Source organism: Echiichthys vipera (assembly GCF_963691815.1).
Source record: "Echiichthys vipera genome assembly, chromosome: 17".
NCBI classification, from domain to species: Eukaryota; Metazoa; Chordata; class Actinopteri; order Perciformes; family Trachinidae; genus Echiichthys; species Echiichthys vipera.
In genome coordinates, this window is record NC_139842.1 from 17,249,152 (window position 1) to 17,275,896 (window position 26,745).

The window sequence follows — 26,745 nt, forward strand, 5'->3', positions numbered from 1 at the left end:
CGAAGCGATAGAGAAGCTGCTGCTCTGTTCAGAAAATGGCCGACAGATTTTCTAGGTTCAACGAAGAGCGTGATTTCCAGGTAAAGCATGTTAGACGAATGACGTTTTGCATATATATATTTGTTTTACCAATGTCTGGGTGTTTTACTACATAAATGCGGAATAAAACGTCAGGGGGCAGCTTTGTAAAATTACTCAGTACATCGTGCATTTCGGTGCTAGATGTCACTTGCTAGCACTGCAAGCTAGCTAAGCTAACGGCTAGTGCACTGCGGCTCTTTTGAATTTAATTTCCCTTACGTGCTATAGTTGGCTCCTAACACGGGTCATGAGCTGTAACAGTATGCATACTACGCAGCCCCTTTAACCATGCGACAGCAAAAATAGATATTAGTTAGTGACCTTGGGTAGTCTCGTTATTTATCGACATTTGCTAGCATGAATTAGCTAGCTAGCATGTCGCTAACTTGTACGTTACGCACATTGGGCAATTGTAGCACTAACAACAAATGGTTATATCATTTTGACAACTAGTTAGAACAAAACCAATGCAGCTAGACGGTACCTATTTATATTAACCTAACCAAGCCAGCTAACTTTTTGTCATTTAGGTAATTCGATGGCATGAAATGTTATTCTACATTAATATCTCTCTAAGTATATTTGAAATAGCACCTTTTACACACAAAATCACAAAGCGCTTCCTATGGTTAAATTGTTAAAATAAGACCCAAACATTAAAATGAGCAAGCAATAAGAAATATCAGCTGAAATGAAATTAAGAAGACTTAAAAAACACAAAATTACAAATATGAGACCAAAGACTTAAGTTAGTTGTCGATTGACGTTTTAGATTAACCTGTCCTTAACTGTTTATAACTTGTTTTTCCCTTAACTTTACTAATTCCATTGCTGTTTTGTTGTTGTAAGACTTCTAATGTAGCTCACCTTGATTAGTTTCTTTAATAAATGCGAGTTAATAATTCACTGGAAACAAAGTAGCCTGAACAAACTGAAACAGTAGCAAGGCGTTCTTATTTGAAAAGTTAAGTTATTTTAAAGTGTTAAAGTGAAGTTATCCATTAACCGTACAAATAAATGTCTCTACTGCACAGTATTGCATGTACTGCATTATTTTTGCGACATGACAATTACAACAGTAATACCAGTGTTTTGCTTTTTTTATTCATCAGAATTTTTAATCATAGACATACACATACAATACAGTTTCAGAGCAGATTAAATGCATACGTCCATACATATTGTAATGGGATACATAGTAAATCACACCACTAACGGGGTATATTCATTGTACATTGAGGATAAAGTAGAGTAACTGGTATGACTTCAAGGAAGTTCATCAAGTACATTCTTATAAGTAATGCTAGTGTTACTAAATTTCACAACTCCCATATGAACTGTGTGTCTTTCACTTGCCAATCTGTGATCTAAGACCACACCCAGTAAACGCCCAACACATTACTGATTAGAAAAAATAGGCCTATAACTATTCCCTGTTTGTAGTTTGATAGCTCTTTTATTTTCTTCCATTTTTCTCAGATTGCATTATACTTTCCTTGCTTTACCCAGAATCAGTCATATTAGGTGTTTTACACCACCTGACCAACAGGTTTTGTTTTTAATTATTTTACATAATTGTTATTGGCTAATCTACCAACTGGCAGTACAAGTCTACATCTTAATTGACTATGTATGCAGGTTTCATTCTGCTGCACATGCTGTCCCAAAAGCAATATAATATCAGTGCCGTAATTTGTGTTTTTATCAAATAAAACCGTCTTCCAGAGTTTTTGGATTATCTGGGGGCTGATGTTCCCAATTATGCTAATTGAGTGACATTTATCCAACAGTTTCAAAACATTTCTACCGGGAACCATCTTTTCACACATCACATTGTCCAATTAGAAAAGTTGTGGTATTGTATAAACATAGGTATTACCATGAGTTTGAATATTTATATGTAAACATGTCTGGTGTCCAAAAGAGATGCTCATCATTTTCAGCGGTGTAACCCTGTGGAAGTTGAGATTTGCTGAACCAATAGCAATGCTCAGTGACAGAGGAAGGTGAATAAGATGAATCATTTGAACACCAACCCAGCCTCTTGTTATTGCATTGTTCTGACAGCATTTACTTCTGCCATTTATGTCCCAATTAAAAATATGGCAAGTGTTTTTGTACAAGGAACCAGTGCTGCTCTGGGTTTGATGGATCTTTTGTTATTGTTAAGAATAGTTATAGACTTTGCTACAAACTCTGTAGCTGTTAGTTTTTGAAGCAGTCAGCTTTTTGCCATGATATGGCGAAATAGGCAAATTTCAGACATTCCCTGAAGCCCATTATTGGTATAAGTATGTGTACTTGCATGGGAAATGTCTTGTGTGTTTTTCTCTTAACCCACTGTGTTGCTGTCCAGTGTGTGAACTCAGTATTCTGTTTTTGTGTCAGTGACAAGTGAATTGCCGTGTGATCTGAATGAATCTCTTGAGGTCAGCTCCAGCTCAGCACAGAGGAGCGCTGTGTGTGAAATCTGCTGCGAAGGCATTCATATGCTCAGTATTCAGAAAGTTTCTCTCTGACTCCATGGAATAAAGCCTGCTGCCAAGCAACACGGCGCAGTAAACACCCACAGATATTCTACCTTACATCCACAACACAACCAGTCCAACAGCTCTGTCCGTTCATTGACTTACATTGTTGTTGTTGTTGTTGGAGCTTTAGCATGCAGCTAATCTTGAGTTGCAGGAACACAACAGGCGATTTATGAGCATCCACATAGCCAGCCAGGAGTAATACTCTTATTTCCTAATGTGAGGTATGGAGCATCAATTTCACTCATGTAGAGCAAATTTCAATTTACTATTTTAATGTACATCAGAGGACAGGGAGCGAAGATATTTTTATGCAGTATTTCTGTGGTGTTTGTGTACCAGAGGCAGGGCGATGCGGAAGCAGCAGTGAAAATAAGAAGTCATTGTGGTGGGTGTGGGCTGTGCTGATAGCACATTAAGTGGTCTGAGCAGAAAGTCAGCATGACTAGTGATAGCGGGTTGGAGAGCAGGGAGCCATCGATTTTATCATAAATAAATACTTTGCTCTACCTCTGCATCTCTCCTCATAATCCCTGGCTTCACTCATGCTGATGAGGGCCTCCTCTGTCTCATCTGAATTAATGATTGTCAGTGTGGCATCAAATCACCTCATTATTGTGGGCTGATTTGAGTAGTTGCTTATCTCTGCAAAAAACAGATTCCCCTAGAGACTTTTGGGAGTAAACCTCTTGCATGGCCCAGCTCGTGTTAGCATTGTCTTTTTACAGTAGCGCTTGATGCAGTTCTGTCGCTGTAGACTGTAGAATATTTATACAGTGACGCACAAAGTCCTCAATGATATAGACAGAGGCAATTAAATATCATGCTGTGTATGTTCCATCTTTTAAATTAAACAGGTAAGTAAAACCTTGTATATATTGTGTGTATTTAGATTAGCATTAGATTATGTTTTCCAATAAATAATCTATGATGGACTATCTTTGGAATCTTTGTGTTTTCTACTTGTGTTAATTTGTCAGGGGAGAACAGAATTACAAACATGACCTTCATTTCTCCTCTGCTGCTAAAGAGATGAAGCCATCTGTCTCCAAGCAGAAACTGCTCTATAAACATACTCCTTTTGGTTGGGGTGAAGCCCATTACTCACCCTCTGTCCCACATTGATTCAAAACATAAATGCTCAGTTTGTATAAGTAAAGCTATGCTGCAAATACAGACAACAAATAGCCTAAAGGGGAAGTTATCCGTCAGTACTATCACTCCTGGATTTATAGAAATAAAGAGATGGAAATCAACTTTGTCAAGTATAATTTCAATCATAGCTTTAAATAACCTAAAACATTTGAAGTTTGTAGTTATATTATAGGCTGAATCTCAACTTGAAGCCTATTTTACATTCAAATAACTGGAAAATAGGGCGGTTTATGAGGGAATGACAGGCAATAAAGGGGCTTCATAGTCACGTGTACCTGCTCTGTGTAGTTCTTTCCTCTGGTGCATGGAGCTTATCTTATTATGCTACTCTTTATTGTGGTGTTTTTTCTTCATATTCAGACAGTTCTTACGAAACTTATTCAATGCAGCATTGCTTGTGTGTGGCTCATTCTGTGTAATTGACTATTATTCAGTGCTAGTGACAGACAGTAGGGACGCCTTCTTGCGCAATGCTGTCTCATTGTTTTGAAACACAGAGATGAATATAAACTCAGTCAGTGTGTCTTGTTTTCAAATGCTGTTGATGCTTTGATGCTATGGAGTAAGGTTGTCACGATGCCCAGAATTTAAAATGTCCAAAAACGTTTTTGATGCCATGGCAAAAAAAAAAAAAAAGTCCATGGCATACAAAATAGTGACAGGTCACTCGCTGGCTGTTCTGACTATAGACTGTATACACTGTACACTGACTTATGGTAAAGTTTTAATTTTTCTGATAAGTTTGGATTTAATTAGTTATTAAACCGGGGTGAAATGCATGATTGACAGCTGTAACTGAGTCACGATTGATCGGGGCGGGTATGTGGGTGGGAATACAAGATGGTGGTGCCAGGATATTTTGGCTTTAGTTTTGTACAGTACAGTGAAGTGGAGACATATCGTCCATCTTTATACAGTTTATGGTGCTAGCGCTGACAGAAATTGTATCATTTTAAGAACATGTTATCAATACTTTTAATGGATTCAGAAACTCTTTCTGTGATTGTACCAATTAGGGCTCCAACTAATGATTATAAGATGCTTTGTTTTTTATTATACAAGGGCGAGCAAAGCAGCAAATAACTGTCTGGAATATTGAGGATTTGCTTAAAAATTGACATAACTGATTAATAATTCTGTAAGATCTTCAACCAATCAAGCATGATATTACGTTTTTCTAAAGTAAGCTTTTAAATGTGTGTCACTCAGGGTGGGAATCACTTTGACCAGTATGAAGAGGGCCAGTTGGAGCTGGAGCAGGCGTCCCTGGACAAGCCCATCGAATCGGTAAGGCTGCATTCATCATCCTGCACCATTGGACCAGCTGTGAGAGTGGATGATTGGTCCAGGGAGGAATAAACTACATCTTTTTTTACTCCATTCATTCTGTCAACGTAGATGCATCCAGTGTTTTTTAAACACACTCGCCACCTAACCAGTAGAATCACTTGTCTCATGCCCATTAATACCCTTGAGTCCCTCCCACTTCCAATGTCCTCTGCCTACTCCATTTCCTGTGTGACAGTTAAAATGATTACGTAAATGCTAGATCTTCCTGTTAATGTACAGCTTACTGATAAACATTTGATATTATTTCAGTGTCCCATTAGTCATTGTTGAGTCATCTTAGCACTATGAGATGAGATGACTCTGAAAGTGTGGAGTGGATAAAGCACTGTCATTAATGGCTGTTTTTTATTTATTTTTTTTATAAATATACTAGCTGTTCATCCATTTAAGACTCCTCCAGAAGGAATTTCATTTTTGGTAATGAGAAGATTTTATTCTGGACACTGGATATAGCTGATTCTAGTGAGGTAGCTGTACAGAGCCCTGTACTCTTGTTATATTTGTATGGTTGAATTACCTAGCCAGTCACTTTGAGTGACAGATTCACTACTTTTAAAATTAATTCAGAGGGTTGTGATCATAAATGAAACCCTCTTAAACAAGAATAAACACATGTTGCAGTGCAGCTTTTCATTGAATGGCAACCTGACTAGGTTTAGAGATTACATTTATATAAATATACACATACGTTCATGATTATTTTGCAGTGGTTTAAATATATATATTAATAAAAAGTGGGCAGTGCTTATTCCACTCCATTTAGCAAACAAGAGTGCACATAAGATGGTGTGAATGGCTACATTTGTGTTTTGAATGAGTGTGTGTCTATGTAGCTTTAGAATTTATGTGTTAGTGTTTGTGTCTATAGGACAGTTATCTTATTGTACACAACTTGGGGTGTTCGACATTTCTCTCCTGCAGCGAATTGGCCCCTATTAGCTAAGCAGCAATGACCCGGTTTGTATTTGCACGCTCTGCTTTCTTACTCCTTATCTTTAGGGTCCTTGTAACGCTTCTCTGACTGTCTTTCTCTCTCTCTGTTTCACTTCTGTCACACTCTACATCTATTCTCTTTCTTTCTACCTCTATTTCTCTCTCGCTCCCTCCCTACTACACAGTGATTCGGTGTACAGTACCCTCTGTCATTCTGTGCTGGCATGGTGCTTGTGCAACTGGGACTGCATTTTTCGCTGAAGAGGCACAAAGATAATAGCGCAGGCAGCTCTGTTCTTTCTGTCTTTTCCACTCTTTCCGTCCCCCCCTCTGTCTCTGAAGCACTGTGGTGAGCAGGCCCAAACTTCAGGCCCAAATGCTTTGTGGGCAGATAGGATCAGCAACCAGGTTAAAATAATGGTGTAGTTGTCTGAAACAGATGCATTCAACAGACAAAAGCTTTAAAAATAAAGGTATTTTTTATCCTGAATGCGAGTTATATTTAAACCGTTGACATGGCTATTTTGCAGGACAACTAAATTATATATTGAATATCATGCAAGGCTCAACACTAACTTTTAAAAGTAGTTGCCACATTGTTAACCAGGCATCAGCTTTTGGTTGCTGAAACCGAAAATATGGTTGCCAATTTTCAGCCACCTTATATTTTGAGTAATAAAGATACTATGCAGTTATACAGTACGGCAGCTTATAATGAAATTGTGATGTAAAAGAATGAAAGCTTTATTACAATAACAGAACAAAATGATTTTCTTTGAGTTAATTCCACAGTCAAGAACTTAATTTGTTTCGCTGTTTTATCTAAAAAAAAAGATGCATGTGCGCACACAAGTAATTGTCCAGTATTTATTTATTTTTATTTTCATTATTTCTCACACTATTGATCCTATTTGTAGTCTGAACATGTGTTTTACATAGCTAGAATCTAGTGAACCAAGAATAAAATTTCATATCCTGGCTTAGTTATATGTACGATCACACAGGCACACAGACATGCCACTGTGTGGGTGGTCGAGGGGAAGATAAGAAAGGGAGAGAGGTGGCCTGCTTACCTGGCTTGAGTGGCTCATTTGCTCCTGCGCTATTATTTGTGGAGGGGCACTGAGGGCCGTGCTGCAGCATCACACAGGTCTTCACACATCCATGGAAAAAATGGCCACATCAGAGGTGCCGTCAACTGTCACTGTCACCAATAGTAATATAAACCTTACATGTTATCTTTGGAAAGTGCATGCCCAAAGAAGAAGGTGGCAGGCTTTTTTATCCACAGGCAAGTAATCATGAAAGTTTGCCACCAATTAAAACTTTGTAAAGGATTTGGGAACTCCTGTCGTTGCAACGGGTACATTTTCATAATTCAAATGACAGTTCCTGTTTGAAAGGCAACATGCATCAACAAACTAACCAAATGTCTCACTTGAAGGAATGTAGGTACACCTGCTTAGCCTTAAACAACACTAAAATGCAAAACAAAAATGTTACATTAAATGTTAAAACACAGACATGACATACACAATTCGACCGTGTTGTTGGGTACACAGTCCTCCGTTATGCAGACGTCTGGCAGTTGTCCACAAGTGTTATACCTGGGATCTGTCGGTCAATGCTTAGGCCCAGCTTCCCAGAGCCCCTCCCCTGCCACTTATTGTGTGTGATCTATAGGCAGCTAGAGGTCTGTGGTACTTTATTGGGATCTTTTTTCACTTTCTGTCTTTCCCTTTTGGTCTTTTCTCTTTCTCTCTAACATTGTTTTTGCATTGCATGTGTTAACTTGGTAGCATTCAGTACTATTTTATCTCAACACTCTGTCTCTAATCACTACTACAATTTTCCTCCCAGATTCATCTCTCCCATGTCCTCTGCCCCCTTCCGGTCCCTCCAACCTTCCCTCCTCCTCTTCCTGACCCTATCCAAGAGCGATATGCAGCGGGCAGCCTCAGAGCCACAGAAACTACACATACACACCAGAAATCTAGGAAACACATGTTCAGACCACAGAAAGATTTGTCTTATCAAATAGTGTATTGTCCGTTTCTTTTTATCCAAGTTGTAGTCATTACTAATTATCTCTATTACAGTTACTGAAGTTCACCAGGACTGTGGTTACATTAAGTGGAACAGAAAGAGGACATTTTAGGTGTTGGTGCAAGTGTATAGCCTTTTGCATTGTAGTCAGACCTTATTCTGCACAGCTGTTTATCACTATTAACTGTTAGTCTTCTGTCACGTGTTGGGCATGAAGAAGAACTGAAGGAAAAGGTCAAACCCAAGCCTTTAAAAATCCTGACCCACATTTTTTACATCACTACAAGCTCTCCATTTAGGACCATACTTAATCCAGTGAGCAGCAGGGGTGATGGGGTTCAAGGTCATTGCGGAGGCCCTCCAAATGTTCTTTTTTTCAGCAGTGGATTCAGAGTGGAGATAAAACTAACCAAAACAATTAGGCTGTGTCAGTCTGACAACTTCAAATTCAATGGGTGTTACAGTCTCTGTTTAAAGACGTTGGCGACCCCTTTGAACTTTGGCCTCCAGTGTTTTTAACTTAACTATACTTTGATAAACTTCCAGATGATGAATTGGAATTATGAGGTAAGTATGTATTTTTAAAATAGTATATATTAATCAAACTCTGCTTCTGTCATTTTCCCCATCACTTGGTTAATGAAATCTTTAATACACTCACTACTTCAAAGCTGACACATCCACACTTCACCTCCTTTTACAAGCAGGAGCCTTCTGTTTTAGTCTTTTGGCTCCTAATGCCCTCAGACAGTTTATTTATTCACACCTGCAACAGCTGAGACTGCCCAGGAATGTACAGAGCACCAAACACAAGGGAGCTGCAAGAGTTTCTGAGGAGCAGACAGCAGGGCCTGTCCTCCACCAGCACATGCCAAAATAGATTCCTCAGGGACACGAGACAGGGTGATGAGTTACTGCAGCAGCCCACTTTTTTTGCAAGACCGATCACTGAACGGTCTGTGTCAGTTCTCTTTACAGAATGTGTCAAATCTCAGATCTGTTTTTGAGAGTGGTCATCCAAAGAAAATTCTGTACCATCTGTGATTTGGGTTGAATAAGGTTTAGTCACTTAGGTGTATTAATATGCCTGTTCTGTGTAACATCCATTTTTTTACCCAGACAGGGCCAAACAAACACACCCATACTGTACATGCATAAAAGACTGCTTAGACTGAAGCAAAAAGAATCCTAAATACCTAAATACTCTGAGGTCTCTAGGTGGGGTCCCCTGCATATCACTTCCCTTACCCATCTTTTGCAATGCACTGTGCCGATGACGGCACAATGCACAATTTTAAAAATACCCCCTCTTGTAGATCTCTTTTGTTTGGATAACATTTTCTATTTTTCTTTCTCCTGTATTAACAGATAGTTGGTGGATTTATTGAAATGCCTACCTTTTATGTTTGTATACAGTATTATGTTTGTTTAAAAGCAGAGAGAGATTTGCATTTTAAGAGATTTTAGAGAAGCTAGCAGAATTGCAGTTGAAAGCGTTTGGCTGGTTTCTTACGTTGTGTCACGTGTGACTGTTTTTTTGACAGCCCAGTATTTTAAAGCCAGGTTCGTATGGAAATGCCTTCACTCCACTTGCACTGCTGTTGGACTCGCCGTCGTTGCTTTCATCTGTCCGTCTGTCTATTCTTTTGGTGCACTCATCTGTTGTTCAACACACAGTCTGCGCCTCATCTCCGCCCTCTAACCTTTGCAGAGCCCATTTTGAACTGATCTCTTTAGTTAGTGTCAGCAGTTGCTACTGGTGCCTCATCCAACCTGCCCTTCTTGTATTTAATATTGTATTTTTTAATCTCACTGAGAAAAAAAAAAAAAAAAAGCTTGTGCAAGCTTTGTAAGAGGAAAGTTTAATTTAAGGTAGTCTTGTGCTTTTTAAGCTTTCAGACCATTAGATTATACAGCCCTAGGTCTGAGTTCTCTGACTTTCATGATGAAAAATAAACAAATCAGCTGACAGGGATTATGTATAGGCTGAACAATAGTATTTCTCAACAGCTAGTTTATTGCATTTTATTTTTTATTTTCCTTCTTTCTCGAAGCCTCATAGATCAGCTAATCCCCCCCCCCCCCCAAATCAATATAAATGTTCATGTGTAGAGTGTTGCACCATAATACTGCAGTAAGGGACAGAAGCATACCCAATGTCGATGGGAGGGGAGGCGTTCACTGCAGCATATTCTGCAGTGTTTTCCTACACAATGAAGTCAAGGGACATGTTATCCACCAGGCAAGAGGCAACACACCCTGTCAGCCATTCAATCTCTTCAGTTTATCTTGTGATATGTCCAAGAACTGCCAGGCAGTGACATCTTGTGCATGCTGATGTAGCTTTTAATGGCCCAGTTATGAGTTGATACAGGTAGGCTACCGCCAATTCTATTCTCACCATATGAGGCCCAGCGCAGATTCCTTTTTTATCTCATCCCACAGCCAAATGGATCTGACTGTCACACAGAGTAAGTACAGCTCATAAATCCATGACATGGAGGTGAAAATAAAAACAAGCCTCAACAGAAACAGGAAGTAAAGCAGTTTAGCCTCTCTTGGCGGTAAACATCAGCTAGATGTTTTTGATATATTTATTCTAGTATTCTTTATTCTTCCAGAAATGTTAAATAGGGCACAGGGAGGCAACAGTTAGCTCTGAAACAGTGGTTGACAAAAATTATGCCAAATGAGACCTAGTTGGCGGAGATGCAGTGTGTGCCGTGTGTGTGACTACCACTCCCCTTCACATGCACTAACCTATTCAAGCCCAGCTCACCTACACCACCCCAGAAACTCACCTACACCATGGCTCAGCCTGCTCTGTTCTGCCCCCCTGTCACAACCTCCTCTTTTGTCAAAGAGAACTAATTGAGTCCTGTTGAGCCATCACCTTCCTCTTTGTGCCTGATCCACCTGGGACTAACACAGTTGGAGTTTATTTAACCCACCCTCCAACCCTAGCCCATCCCACCCCTGTGTATGTGTACCATTCACAGTGCGCTACTAACACCGACGATCCTTTTTGTTAAAAGTCTTTAACAAAAAGCTGCATGCTGTTTTGTTCCAACCCTTCACTTTCTGTTTGTGAAAGTCGATGTCAATCTCTTTGTGATTATAAATATCCTTTTTTGTTTTTATGTTTTTTCTTTGTTAGAATGCAGCACTCTGGTGAATGTTAGACAAGCTTGGAATAGTTATAATCACAACAGAAAAACACTGCTTAATTAAGAAATCTCATTGTTTCCTGTTTATTTGTGCTTGATGACTGTAGTGTGTAGTGGTGGGACAGTCTTGCATTTCACTTAATGTTTTTGTTTTCTTGCTGACCCATACTAGTGATATAACAGTCTCAAACATGCACATTTGACCCCAGAGCGTGCTGGAAATTTCTGTTGTGTATATTTTCACACTCCTCTCTTGCCTCTTGGATTCATTACCAATTGCCTGATCTTGTCCACATGCATAGTGTTTGTATACTTTGTCATAGCAACCATTAGTATTAAGAATATAAGAAAAGCAGAAAATGAATACTTCAAAGGTGATGGCCTCACAGCAGTTATTAGATCTTATACTGGCTTAAAAACTACCTTGCATTTTGGTGGAGGCCATCTAGCTTGTAAAGTATGTTTTCTAATTTATGAATACTAATGATATCTATGAGAATGATCAGAATAGAGGCATGCTAACAGCACAGATTTGTGTCTAATAATAGTTTAAAATCAAAGGTTTGCACATGTTTGAGACAAGACCATTGATAAGACCAGAGATGCTGTAGGTGTCTGAAAACATGCACAATAGCCATTTCTAGTGTATCTAACGGGGCTACATGCACACAATGTCTCCCTCTCTTCACCTGCACACCCACATATCCCCTCACACATGCACATTCTGTCCACCCTGGGCCTTGTAATGGTAATCCAAGGCCCACTAGCTCCTCTCTTCCTCTTGCTATATATTTTTTTTGTAACAGCTGCATATGTTTCATGGTGCTCCCCTTGTCATGGTTACAGAATCACAGCAAGCTTGGAGTTTCTGGTCTTCGTTTTGTTAATGCAAGATTTCCATACCTGTTCTGTGTCACTTTTCTTTGTGTACTAAGATCTTGCTCTGTAGTGGTTCATATATGTATGCGTGTGTGATACATATATTGCCCCCCCTTCTCCCACTCCCTTTCTCAGTTAGTGGATGTGACTTGATGTGTTATATTTATCATCAACAAATTAGAAATGCTCATGCCCAATTTCTTTGCCTTTTTAAAAAAAAACACTAAAAAAAAACCTGTACTCCTACTGTAGGAGGGTTATCTACACATAGCCTCATTTATTCATATTAGTGGAAAGCCTACACTTCCTTTCAGTCTCCCACCCTCTATCCCCCTCCCTGACCCCCAACCACCCTTACCAATCCTTGTGTTGGAAGAAACTGATATTACACTCTGTAGGTGATGTGGATGACGATAATGATGATGATGATGGTGATGGTGGTGGTGGTTGTGCTGATGATGATGATGATGATGATGATAGCGTGATCTGAGTGTTTTATTTTGTTTTGTTTTTTTGTTTGTTTTTTTGATCAGTACCCAACGGGGAAAAGCTCCTCTTATTATTGGAATATTTTTGGTTTTTTTCTCCTCTGTTCTCTCTGCTAGGATAACATTGGACACCGGCTGCTTCAGAAACATGGCTGGAAGTTGGGGCAAGGTCTTGGCAAAACAATGCAGGGTAAGGACTCACTCTTCTGCGCACATATGTTCAATGTAAAGTGGTGGTACTAAGCCACCACCCTCTGTCATTTTCTTTCCCCTCATATTTCCAGGGTCTTTTTGTATCAGCAATTCTTGTTTTCACTTTCTCTGATCTTTCCCCTTGTCTGTTGCTGGGTAAAATTTATTTTTATTTAACGAAACGTCTTACCAGACTTTGTTCATCTCGCTTTCATGCTGCTGTTCCCTTAAACTTGGAGGGTAATGTTCCTAAAGCCATATAACGGATTAAGACTGAGGACAGAGAGACCATGGAGGGTTGGGAGATGAAAGTGTAGCGTTTATTTGTCTTTCAATTATGCATTTAGTCTACAGCAATTCAGATTAACATTGGCATTTCCCTCCCCTTCAAAATCTAAGTGGATAGAGTGTTGTCCACATCCAGTTGTTTTAGCCAACCAGCTTTGCGAAAAAGTTGTTTTAGACTTCTCTGGCTCCTACTCTGAACCCCTGGTTAGAAACAAACATCTTCTGATCAGCTAACATTGCCTGGTTTATAGCTTGACTACAGGAACTAAATGTTGTCTCTCTTCTGAGACAAGGGTTTTGTATTTTCTATCGGGGGCAGTGATGCAGAAGTGATAATGAGGAGAGCTCATGGCCTTGTCTGGGCCAGTTGGCTCCCTGTGGCAATGACACTGGACCCAATCCAGAACCAAGGTACACTAGACGGTAACTTGCAATGTCTGTCCAAATCTATGTAATCTGAATGGCATTTAATCTGTTAACATCACATTATTTTAAGATCCAGGATTTTTTGAGTGTAGTGAAAGTGGTACCAGAAGAATGCTCCTTAAGCTCTGCACATTGAATTAACTCTGTAAGATGTAGAAAGCTTTCAACTACGAAGCTGTATTAAAGAAGGTTTACTTTCTGGAGACATCTGTAATTGGGTGGCCCACTTAATATTGACTTGCTGTAAGAGGGAGCAGGCTGAACAGAGCTGAGTGTGTGTGGGTTGGTTTTGGCTAACGTCGCCACCTCATTAGCTTGACCTTGCTGTGCTCAGAGGCAGTGGTGCAGAGCTTGACATTTTTCCACTGATCCAATTCCTGTTTCTTCCCCATCTCTTCTCTCTTCATCAGTATCTTTATCATTCTAACTTTCTTAACTCCTCACAGCCTCACCCTTCTCTTCACTTCTTTCAAAGAGGATGGTGTATAGCATTGTCCATGAGTGATGCCATCGCTGGCAGGACAATGAGTCCTTGCAGTTTGCTTAGAATGGAGCTTTTTTTTTTCACACTAATTCCTGGCATTTAGATTTGTCTACCTCCTCCACCATGTTCTTTTCTATCCTCTCAGTCCATACCATTTTAACCTCAGATCTTTAATTTCTATACCTCTCATGCAGTCATTTTCATCCACTTAATTTCTCTTTGTTTCTCAATTGCAACTCTTGCTCAAGTGCATTGCTCTCCCTGTAAACCCAGCAGTAACATACTCAATACAAGCATTTTAATGAGACACACAATGTCTCCAGCACACACAGTGGCTTTTGCAGAGCTAGCAAAGTGAGTTGCTTTAATTCACAATGGAAACCAAAAGGACACAAGTTATCTGTGCCCAGACTCTTGCTGCTTAAATTTGATTTGTAGGCAGCATTGTTCGTAAAGTCAGTGGCTTCCTCGTGGTTGTGATTCAGTTAATGAGATTTTCAGTTGTCAGGCAACAGACCCAGGAAACTGGGTCTATGAGAACTCCTGACTTGTGTGCTTGGCTACATAGAAACATACAGTAGTGTATACATGCTCATCTGGAGCAGGTGATGACAGACCAGAGGTTTACCCTGCTGAGATGTGTCCTTATTGGGGCTTAATTTAGTTGTTTGCTGACCAAAAGAAGAAGAGGAGGAGGAAGAAGAAATGTGTCCCCTTTTTCTACCGTTTTGGTGTTTTAGTGTTGTCTGAGAAGTCATTTATACATATAAAGTGTGGTATCAGATTTATTTGCCTTAGCATGGAAATAGTCCAACAGGCAGGTATCGCTATAAATTGCTTCAATCTTTATTTATATTTGCTCTTCACATTGTCTGATTGAAGAGCCATGATACGGTATATTGTATTCTGACATTTAGACGTTTGTGTATCGTGAGCCACCCTTCAGAGACACAGACCTGATGACTGGCTGTTGAGCTGCGTCGTGGCTGCCCTAGCCCCTCTGGTTCATGTACATATATGGCCTTGGTTCCCTGTGTCGTCTCATAGGTATTCTCGGCCTGACGGTGGCCAGGGACCAGAGTAGACCAGGGAGCTGCTTCATTCTGGCCAGGCTGACAAGTTTATGGAGAGTAACAACACAGCAGCAAATTCTGAATTTAGTGTTTGGTGCGCAATGCGCATCATTGTTTATTTCCATCTGGCCTTGAACAGCTGAATAGCAATCTATTTGACGTGATAAGGATGTGTGGAGGAGAGAACAAGTTGCAGGGGCTGACTGTGCTCTTGTTTTTGCCGCTGGCACCACTGATGTGTGGTTATATAAGCATTCTGCTTTGTGGGCAGATGAGACTGCGGCAAAGCGTGTCCAGTTGTTGTGTAGGAATTAATGGCCCTTGGTTGAAGCCCACTATCTCTGTTCAGATTTGCTAAATGCACTTATGAGTAGGCTCACAACACAATTGCACCCCTGTATCACATTGAAGTTTGCTGGATAATCATTATAATCTTCCTCTTCTTTCCTGTCTTCCTTGCAAGAAGAGAAGGTTTTTTGAATTTTGAAGTGAAAGCATTGTGTCCCCTTTTTAAGTTTTTCACTGTATTGACTTTGTTCTTATTCTTCTTTTGTCCTTTTTGCCCCTTTTTAGGTAAGGTTTGTTGGATCCCCTCTGTATGTCAGTATGTGTGTATGTGTGGGTGTGTTTTCTTTCTCCCACTCTGCAGTTGACCTCAATGTAACACCCCTTTTACAGTGTACCGTAGGCTAATGGCCTCTGTCAGCTTCCTCCTCTTTGCTTCATAATCACTAAAACCTTTATTTCGATCTGCACAAAGAGTAAAGTGCTTCGATTTGAACAAAGAACAAAAATCCATTTTAAATCAAGGTAGATTTACGAATCCATGATTCCATCACATCCCTTAGAATCATCATCTCCACGTATGTTAGATTTTTGTTTTTCCTCTTTTGAGTTTCCGTTGCTGCTGTCGGGTATCTGATTGGCTGTAACCACGGCTCAGACTTTGAATGGCTTGCAGAGTAGATAAGTTTTCCCCCTCTGCTTGTTTGCCTGTTTCTACCTCCAAACCTGTGAAACTTGTGTGTATGTGTGTGATCATTATGTGGGACTGAGATGTGTGTGCGTGTGTGTGTGTCTGTTACTGACCGGGCCATAGAGTCAACTTACAGGGAAAATCTCACCACCCTTTTACACCGTGAATGTCTCTGTCCCCATGGCTACACACTCCCATCCTCCCCCTGTTTCTTTGCCCCTCCTGCACAGCATGTTTGTCCCAGAGGTGCACACCTGCCTGCCTCAATCCGTCCTACTCACCTGGGGCTTTAAGCAGTGTTGGAGGTAACACACTGAGCTACTACTTTCACATTATAGAGTGAAATGTAACACTCCAGATAGTTGCGCAGTTCACATTTTTAAGTGTACTTTGGTAAATCTGCTGCTAAATAGCAATGCAGACCCCGCTCTAAGCACTGCTCAAAGCCTTGCTGGCTCTTTCCTCAGGTACATTTTATGTGTGTCATGTGTTCACTTTTTCTGGGGTTAAGCACATCCCAAACAAGCTTGCTGGCTGTAGGCTAGCAAGGAAATGAAAGAATCTCAGGGAGATTTGCTAACTGGGCTGACAAGCATCTTCGAGGCAAAAAGCTCAAATGGGGGAAAATGGTGGTTGTCCCTAGAGGCATCTATCATTTCGGAGTAGATATTTGACCACGTATAAAAAGGGGGGGTGGGGGGATTACCAGACACTCCACGGTTCATGACTTTGTTGGAAGATTTTCCTGTATCTGTCAGAGGTAAACTTTTAGTAATTCCCTCACGTAGTACAGGTCCTCCAAAACTACCTCTAAGGGAGTTTTCTCATTTTTTTTTCTTTGCTCGGTGAAAGTTTTTACTGACACAGGGATACAGGACCTGGGTCGTACTTTGTAAGGGGTGGTAGTTTGGTACCTGTGGGGCATATTCTGGTTGAGAGAGCAAGATAACGCCAGGCTAGGGGCCTGGGGACTGGGACGAGTGGTTGGGAGAGAGTGGTGAGAGGAAATCCCTGTAAGCATCTAGCCCTGAGTGAAGGGATTGGGGGGTGGGGTGGGGGGTGACACACTGAAGCCCCTCTGGTAATAAACCCCCCTAAACCCCACAACCACAGTCCCAACCCCACCCTCCCTTCTCTATGTGCCTCAATCTTCCTGCTTAACCAATTGGTGTTTCTTTTTTACAGCGATTTGATCCTGCCCATGTTGTGCTGATGGTAAACTTAGTGGTAAATGTTATTTTATCCCCCAATTGAATTGTTTTTTTAATTTTGTTTTAATTTCTCCCATTTTTTTTGTTTTCCTCTCATCAGAGCACCAATGCTACATAGGCTTTCAATTCTCTCTATTAGTCATCATTCTGCTGCTTGTATATTATCATGCATTGTATTACTCTTAGAACATTGTCATTTTGTTTGTTTTCAGTTTTTTTTTTTAACCTTGTGATTCACGCCCTGTGATTTAGATGCACATTGTTTTTGTCTGGTCCCTTTCTTTTCCACTGGAATGGGTAATGTGGAAGTATTGTCACTGTGTTTTAAAGATTGGTGATAGTTTGGGATGACTGTAATTGTTTGTTAATCTTTAATTCTGGGCCTGGCTTGTGACTCCATTCAGACAGACCACTGCAGTGGCTGTCGAACAACCCGTTTTTTGGTTTCACGTCTCTACAGCTGTAGGGTAAAGAGCATGAACACACGTCTATCAGTAGATAGTCTTGTGATCTAGATATTACACAATCAGTCCTCTAACTTCTTGAGTCAAATAAGACCTCAAAAATTATGCAATCAGCATTTGCAGCTAAAAGCACACCCAGCTGACAGACACTGCAGTGGGACTGAGAGTCCAGGCAGGCCAATATATGTTACAATGCCCATGCATCTATGATTTCAGAATTGATATGTCATTGGGCTGTGATGACTAAATTACTCAAGGAATGCACAGGAATTACACATATTAACATCAATTAAAGCTCTTACCTTCCTTTTGTCCTGAAAGGTAAGAATGTGCCAGGAATTAGCTATGTTTTAAAGTAATAAATTCATAGTTTAAGGAAAGCCAAAAGCGGTAGTATTTAGTACGTTATAAATCTTTTTTTGGCTCAAAGTTGGTTGGGAAGTGGCAAATTTATTGTATTAGCCATCTGGTTTTTCTTTCTAATAGAGAAAAACATATTTTTGGCTCAAATTTTGTAAGAAACCACTGGCCCTACTTGGCGCAGGCATCTAAGCAATTCAACTTTGATTGTACATTGGTGAGCCCAGTGATTGCTGTTCTTCCATATGCCCAATGGTATACATAGAAAATTGATTCATGAGAAAAGAACTAACTTGAATATGTGGGAGGAAAAAAACTGAAACCAAACTGAATTGATAATCCCTATCAGTAAGATCGATTATTGTATCTGGCTGGCAACAGGAGCAGCAGAACTAGTCCAAATTCTTTTTATGCCTTTTTGTTTTGAAAATCCCCCTGTCTATCTGTCTGTCTGTCCACCCCTTCCTTCCCCCCCTACCCATACCTATGTTTTACCAGGTAAGTATCCCCATCCCTTGCACTGTCACCATGGCGATACCTGGCCTGTGACGTCACTCTGCTGTAGTTCAGTGCTTGTGTCCTTTTTAATTTTACTCTGTCTTTCTCTCTGCTTTGTTTGGCTGATTATGAGTGGATTAAGCAATTCTGTGTCAATCTCCAAAGTAGTTTTGATTTTTATATATTTTATCTTTAATGTTTCATTCTGTTTTTTTTGGTTGTCTTTGGTTTGTTTATTTTTCTACAGTTAATTTCCTTCCGATCTAGCTCTTTTCACAGCTTACGTAACATAGCTTAAGTAGACAGAGGAAGAAGTCGTGATGAGGAAGGGGGCCTGGGACAAGGGAACAGATTTGGACCTCAGGACAGTGGAAGGGGCTTGCAAGGGTCAGCCAGCCTGCAGGCAGAGATGATGCAATAGGACACACACACACACACAGACACACACACACACACACACACACACACACACAGCCCCTAAAGCGGTTGCATCCTTGATAAACTTGGCATTCTGGTTTAACAGGACAGCAGCAATGAACAGGTGGAGGAGGGCTGGTGGGTTACGCAACTACACTGAAAAGATATGAAATCGTATTGGCTTAAAGCTGACAGTCTTTTTTCAACTTGAACTTTATCTTTCTCTAGTAACACACATCGCTGAACAGCCCTATTGCCCTTGACTTCATTCAAAGCAGTAATTACAGCTAATTTGACTAATATGAAAAACAAATTAGCAGCCTGGTCAAATGTAAGTTTAGATAAATTGGTCTATACTTTGTGGCCGCAGTAAGCTGTGAGAATGGCTGGTGTTTGGTTCACTGTAGCTTTCTGGTCTCTTTGCACTTCAAGGCAAAATTCTCTAACCCCAGCACCCTATGCTCTAAAAGCAGGCTGTCTCCGAGCTGGCCCTCAGTCCCTGTCTCAAAATCTCACCTAGTCTTCTCTCTGTTCTTTTCCCTCAGGACGAACCGACCCTGTGCCCATCATCCTCAAATATGATGTCATGGGGATGGGACGGATGGAGATGGAGGTAAGATGCTGTTTATTTTATCCCTATGACTTGTTAACGTTGTTCTTAATGAGGACATAGTTGAAGCATCAGGCAGTTTTCTAAATTTCTCAGTTGCTGCTACACACAATGCCCAACTGTTTAAGGCATTTTGACATCAACAAGTAAATGATTACTGACACAATAAACACATAGGATAGCACTTAAAAGTATTACATAGAACACTTATTCCCAAAGTGGTCTTCGATCCACCATAGACCACTCACCACCATAATGTTTAACTTGTATATAAAATAAAGTACATGTTATAACACAACCGTAGTTCATTGAGAGATCAGTGCTGCAGAAAACCCATAAATGAGCTGCAGAGCACCCACCCCATTTGACTATTGAGCAGCAAAAAAAACAAACAACAAAAACACTAGTTGTCAATCACGCTTTACCAACTGGCCGCCTGACAGACAAATCTGAGTGTGGTGGAGGCCAGAAAAGCACTCACCTGAAAAGGATGAATAGATGCCATATACAAATGGGCCAGTGGAGAGAGATTTTAGTCCCTTTCCTCATCTGGATTTCAGTTGGACTTAAAACAGTCGTCATGTAGGAAAAAACACAAGAAACAAAAAACTGACTAATCATAGCTCCTGTAGCCCAGATGTGCCAACAGCTTATACAATTAGTGTATTAAACATGTGAATGGCATCTAAGAGGAATTTAGACTGCTCCCTTTTCAGAAGTGTTTTTTTTTTTTTTTTGCGAGTGCTGCAGCTGCTGTGTTTGTCCTTTTTAGCTGGACTATGCAGAGGATGCCACAGAGAAAAGAAGAGTGCTCGAAGTGGAGAAGGAGGACACAGAAGAACTGCGACAAAAATACAAGGTGAGGCCCTTCAGCCTTGTATCACTCTAATGATTAGTGTTGGTTCTGTAACCTTTACTAGTAGGGCTTCTAAAGGTGGAAGGAAACAGGAGACTCTATCATTGTAATTAAGTATTTTCTTTGACTCTTTGAACACAGTCACTCATTCCTTCCTGTATTTCCAATCAATAATAGGACCAGGTGGAAAAGGAGAAAGCCATTGCAAAGGCTCTGGAAGACCTGAGAGCCAATTTCTACTGTGAGCTATGTGACAAACAGTACACCAAACACCAGGAATTTGACAACCACATTAACTCTTATGACCACGCTCACAAGCAGGTACTGTTCATCAATTCTTGCATTATTCATGGAGATCTGTGTTTTGTCTTTTTTCTGAGATCCTGATGTGCTTTCCCTCTTCCTGTCTTGTCAATGTCTTGCTTTTGTGTAATGCAGAGGCTTAAAGAGCTGAAGCAGAGAGAGTTTGCTCGTAATGTGTCATCCCGTTCCCGGAAAGGTGGAAAGAAGCAAGAAAAGATGCTGCGCCGATTGCATGAGCTGGCTGAGCAGAGGAAACAACAGGACCGGTAAGAATTTATTCCTGGAGTGCCCTCTGCTGGCTGGATTTGAATTACTATTTTTAGTTGATAAAACTGAATCCTGATACTAAAGACTGCCAGGACCCTGTCATGCCCTTTTGTGATGATAAACAAAAACAAGCATGCAGCAATCCTGTTAAACTGCAATTACAGCTGGTATTTCTTCATTTGGCAGCGTTTATCTCACATCTCATTGTTATCATTCTTTTGTGTTTAGTACCCCAGGAAGTGGGCCCATGTTCAAACCTACAACAGTGGCTGTGGATGGCGAGAAGTCAGAAGATGGGGATATGACGCCAGAGAACACTACTTTGACAGACTGTATTCAGGAAGGATCACTGGCAGATAAAAGTGAGGAAGCCTCCCCGAAGCCAGGTCCAACCATCAGCTTCTCTATGGGGAAGAACAGCTCCTCCTCCCCAACTCCTAGTGGGGCATCCAAAGTCAGTGTGTCCTTCTCTTTTGCTAAGAAAGCCCCAGTAAAGCTGGAGACAGCTGCAGCGGTGTTTGCTGATCATGGAGAGGAGGCTATGGAGGACGAAGAGACCCAGGAGGGAGAAAAGGCTGTAGGGCAAGAGGAGACATGTGGCAGCAGCACAGACAGCCCTAAGGCAGGATCAGGAGGTGAAGGCGGAGAGAGCGCTAGTGTGGCAGCGACAGAAGAGATGCAGCAGCCTGATGACGGAGCCTCTCTAGCCTCCACTCTCAACAAGCTGAAGATGATGATGAAAAAAGAGGAAGGATATGCTGGACAGGAGCCGGAGTACTATCACTATATACCTCCAGCTCACTGCAGGGTAAAGCCTCACTTCCAGTTTCTGCTGTTTATGAAGGCCACTGATCAGTGTCTGATCAAGGAAGAGGAAGACGAAGACGAGGAAGATGGGCAGGAGGAGAAAAGGGTTGACGATGGTTCTGAACAGACAGAGCCTGACGTTACAGAGCCTGACGTTACAGAGCCTGACGTTACAGAGCCTGACGTTACAGAGCCTGGTGTTACAGAGCCTGACGTTACAGAGCCTGACGTTACAGAGCCTGACGTTACAGAGCCTGACGTTACAGAGTGCAATGCTGAAAAAGAACAAGATAATGTCACTTCATCCCCTGACCCAGAGCCAACTTCTCCATTGCCTAAAGTGAAGACGGAGGATGTCTCTTTAATCGCAGCAGATACAGCTCCCGTGCTACCCACTTCCCCTACACAGAAAGCAGAGAGCACACAGGAAACTCAGGATTCCGACTCCGGTCCTAAAATCCCCACAGGTCCCTTCTTCCCAGTTCTGAGCAAAGATGAGAGCACTACCTTGCAGTGGCCCTCTGAGCTCCTTGAATTTACAAAAGCTCATCCTTCCCTGTCTTACAGCTGTAATCCCCTCTACTTTGACTTCAAACTGTCTCGCAACAAAGGCGCACGTGGGGGAAAAGTGGCAAAGTCCACTAAGCCTAGTCAAGAGTCTGATGACAAGGGTCAAGAGATGGCTGCTTCAACAGCTGAAGTAGATACAACTACTAAACCTCTGACCAGCACTGACAAAGACAAGCCAGCGATGAAGGGAGAGCCTGGCCAACCAGAAGGTGCTGAGCAAAAGCCGGCAACTGGCAGCAGTAGTGCCAAGAAAAAAAAGAAAAAGAAGAAGCATAAGAAGTCTGCAAAGCACTCAAAACGCAAAGGAAAAGACAAGGACGCAAAAGAGGATGCAAAAGGGGATGCAGAGGGTGAGACTGAGGTAGTAACTCAAGAGAAGCCCAAAAAGAAGAAAAAACACAAACGGAAGAAGAGCAAAAACAAGGCTCCAGATCAAGATGAGGCAGCAGGAGATGAAAAGGAAAAAGCAAAACCAAAGTCAGAAGATAAAGCTGTGGTCTCCTCTGTTCAGCTGACAACTGGAGGGGGAGGGGTGACGGGAAATACAGGAGCAGAACCAGGGAAGAGGAAACGTGCTACAAAGGAAGTGCCTTGCAAGTCTGGTGCAGAGGAAGGAGGAGCTGGAAAAGGCACTGACAAGGTCAACTCCTCAGAGGAGCACAGTGGCACCAAGCGACAAAAGACTGACTCCAGTGCACCTCAAAGTGCCTCCTGTTCCACCTCAGCCCAAAAGAGTCCTGGTCCAGGTAGACCTCCCAGCAGTGAGAGTGAAGAGGAAGGGGGCTCTAATGCTCAGCGCTCACGTCATCACAGATCAAGTCCTCGAGAACAACGCCGTCACCATAGTGAGGAATCAAGGCGGTCATGCAGCCGTTCTTCAAGACGTGGGGAAAGACGGGGCAGTAGTCGGCGGCGGCATCGTGGCCAAACCTCCCATAGTCACTCGTACTCCAGCAGCTCTGAGCGCTCCTCAGCAGGCAGCAGCGCCTACAGTCACCGTAGCCGCAGCTACTCAGACAGCTACAGCGACTACAGCAAAGAGGGCCGTGGACGGAGGCACTCCAAGCGCTCGTCAGAGTCTGAGTATGAGCGGAGGGGAAGCCGGGGACGTAGACAATCCAGGAGACATCGGTACTCCTCTTCCTCCTCAGAAGACTCCCGCTCACGTTCACGCAGCTACAGCCGCAGAAAGAGGCACCGGCGGCACCATCGGAGCAGCTCAAGAAGCTCTAGTAGCTGGAGCCGCAGCACTAGTGCAAGATCCTGGAGGCGCAGCTACAGCCGTAGCCACAGCACTGCCAGCCGCTCCTCCAGTTCCACCAAAGGCTCTCCTCGCCGTCGAGGCCCCAGGGCTCGAGTGGACAGTGACGCACAACGCAGAGACTTCAATCGCTCTTGCATCTACCGCTCACAGTCTCCACGTTCATCTTCAACGCGAGGCCTTAACCGCAACACCCATTCATCCAGCTCGCAGTCTATAAGGTCAGGGGTTTCCCGAGACGCAGGGGAACAGAAAAACACCCTTACTGCACGCCAGCTGCTGGAGAGGGTTCAGTCTAAAAAAAGCTCTGATGATTCTGCCACAGGAACAAAATCTGGAATTAAGATTAAGGACCCACCACAGGGATACTTTGGTCCCAAACTACCCCCGACCCTGGGAAACAAAGCCATGCTGCCGCTTTTTGGTAAACTGCAGGCAGGGAAGAAACCAATGTTTCCTCTTACAAGACCTGATGAGGGTGAGAAATCAGGAGCAGGGAAGTGCTCTGAGCCAGAGGTTATCCTGGTAGAACCTATAAGAGAGTTCCCCCCTCCACCTCCAGCTCCGCCGATCCAGAAGGTTGAGGAGGCCCCACAGATCACAGTGGTGCAGGAGGAGACACAGCATCCCACTACTGAAGCCCCAGTGCACCAAGAAGCCCGTTCCTTGTTTGAACAGGAGCCTTCCATGACGATGCCCCATTACCAAGGAGAACCGGGACAGGACCCTTCTCAGAACCCCATGATGGAGTCTCTCATGCCAGAAATGCAGCAGCAGCCTCCAATGCATGCCTACCCAGCTTACCCACCACCCAACCTGGAGGAGGATGGCATGGAAGCAGAGGAGGATGGACTGGCTCCTTTAGAGAGTCAGCCCATTACGTTTACACCAGAGGAAATGGAGAAATACAGCAAGCTACAACAGGCTGCACAGCAGCACATCCAGCAGCAGCTTATGGCCAAGCAGGTCAAGACATTTCCCTCTGCTGCTGCACATGCAGCTGCCGCTGCTGCTGCAGCAGCTGCCAACTTAGCCCCAGCTCCCCCTCCCCCAGCCCTACAACAGATCCACATCCAGCAGCCCACTGTGTCTATGGCCTCCGGCACATCAATCACCACGGTGCAACATGCCATCTTGCAGCACCATGCTGCCACTGCTGCAGCCATGGGCATCCACCCACACCATGCCCACCACCCACACCCTGCACATGCCCAGTTGGCCCAGGTACACCACATTCCCCAGCACCACCTTACACCCATCTCCCTTTCTCCTTTGGGCCACTCCCTTGGCCATTCTCTGGGACACTCACTAGGACATGCTGGGCTAATTCCTGCTCACCACACAGCCTTCCTCTCTGGTCAGCCTATACATATTATCCCTGCTTCTGCACTTCACCACACGCCCTTATCTTTCCACCATGTACCCCATGCAGCCCTCTACCCTACCCTTTTCACACAACGGCCCTCACAGGCTGCTGCAGCAGCAGCTCTCCAACTCCACCCTCTGCTACACCCAATCTTCTCAGGACAGGACCTCCAGCACCCACCTAACCATGGCTCTTGAGTATTGATACAAATGAAGGAGTATAGTCCCAGCACCCAGCGTTACTGAAGAAAGACTTTACCTGAACCAGCTTGGTTCAGGATTTTAAAATGAAGTCTTTGCAGCATCATGCAGGCAGTGAGACAGGAAGCTGTCAATAAACTACTACTTCCTTTTACTGACAAACACAGTGCAGACGGTGTAGCCACAAAGTGGTTCTGCCTTTGTTGGGTTCATAATTGACATTAACATTTCCCTCTGGCTTGTGAGTTGTACTTTTTCAAGTTTTGTCCAGAATTTAAAAAACGGCATACATTTAAAGAGACTTCCTCAGCACCGGTTTATATTCCAGCTTAAGGTACATCAACACCACCTATTTGTTTTTGAATTATCAGAGAAACCACTGGAGTTTTTTCCCCCACATAAACCTATTATTCATAGTTCATTTTTGCAGCCAAATACAGACATAAAGGCTAAAGCTATGAGCAGAATCATGTTAGGAGGAGGAGTATGTGGTAAGCAAATAGCTTTGACTCTGTAATGTACCCTTCAGAGAAGAACTACTTCATATTTACTGATATTGGTTATCTTCTCATATGACTACTTGCTCTGTATTGGATCCTTGGTCTCAAACAATTTGTAATGCAGTAACGTGTACATATATCAGTGTGTAATGTGAAAAATCCCATCAATGATGACCATGACCACCATACAGCTATGGTGTAAATCGGTATGGCATTGTCCCATAAGAACCCCCTTCTCTGAGTGAGGGGAGATGCGATGTAGGGGCTTAAACCTCCCTGATGCTCTGAGGCAAAGCTCATGTTCCCTGTGGCACCTGAATAAATTGCACTGAAAATCTGTACATCGAGATGGTGCGTTTGCATCATGTAACAATAAGATTGTAGTATACTGCAATAATTGTATTTTTCTGTTTTTAAATTATTTCCAAAATGCTCTTCAAAAGAAGGGCTGTTTTTGCTTTTTGTGTAATTTTGTAAATAAAACTGCTGTAGATTAACCTATTAACAGTTTAGAGGTTTGGTAAAAGCAGAATGACCAGATGGATGGAAGATGGAACATGTATGTATTTTATCAAGCTTGTTTCTAAATTAGCCCGGTTAACATGGGCTGGGATGGCAAAGGATGGTGATCTGTCAACAGTAGCAACCCTGTATTTTTTAAAAACTCACTGTTACAGCAAATAAAATCTTGAGTTCATGTGTGTTTTTCAATAATATGCGGGGTTAATTAAACTTCCATTTGAATATTGGGTCTTCTAACCACTCATCAGCAGTCACAAGAATAGAAACGCCAACTTCACTTTGGAACAGTCAAGCAATCCCCACAGGGGGTCAGTGTTGAAAATGAAACACTAGATGGCGCCGTAGTTGCCTCGAATGGACCTGTGAAAGCAATAAATCCACAAAAAGCATATCAATGGCAGAGTCAACACTCCTTAGTATTAACTGAACCTTGTCCCTGTCACCAGCAGAGTCATTTGATGAGG

General features: G+C 42.3%; 1 protein-coding gene across 7 annotated transcripts; it reads left to right on the forward strand.

Annotated features, from left to right (window-relative positions):
* On the forward strand, positions 1-26,456 carry gpatch8 (G patch domain containing 8). 7 transcript variants are annotated; one of them, XM_083931348.1, is made up of 10 exons: positions 17-80; positions 4,977-5,054; positions 6,039-6,074; positions 9,641-9,659; positions 12,748-12,820; positions 19,565-19,632; positions 20,402-20,488; positions 20,663-20,806; positions 20,924-21,054; positions 21,284-26,456. In XM_083931348.1, exons 5-10 carry the CDS (start codon positions 12,814-12,816, stop codon positions 25,254-25,256), a joined length of 4,410 nt encoding a protein of 1,469 aa, XP_083787474.1. In that variant the 5' UTR covers positions 17-80; positions 4,977-5,054; positions 6,039-6,074; positions 9,641-9,659; positions 12,748-12,813; the 3' UTR covers positions 25,257-26,456. The 7 variants fall into 7 exon arrangements, with proteins under 7 accessions (XP_083787473.1, XP_083787478.1, XP_083787477.1 ...); XM_083931347.1 differs by lacking the exons at positions 6,039-6,074; positions 9,641-9,659 and having other exon boundaries at positions 1-80; XM_083931352.1 differs by adding an exon at positions 17,255-17,296 and having other exon boundaries at positions 9-80; positions 4,977-12,820.
* Positions 26,457-26,745: the final 289 nt, after the last annotated feature.

Coding starts and splice junctions, on each gene's coding strand:
- gpatch8 (XM_083931347.1), top strand. CDS start 36: ATGGCCGACAGATTTTCTAGGTTCAACGAAGAGCGTGATTTCCAG. Junction 81..4,976: donor ACGAAGAGCGTGATTTCCAG/GTAAAGCATGTT, acceptor TGTGTCACTCAG/GGTGGGAATCACTTTGACCA. Junction 19,633..20,401: donor TGGGACGGATGGAGATGGAG/GTAAGATGCTGT, acceptor TGTCCTTTTTAG/CTGGACTATGCAGAGGATGC.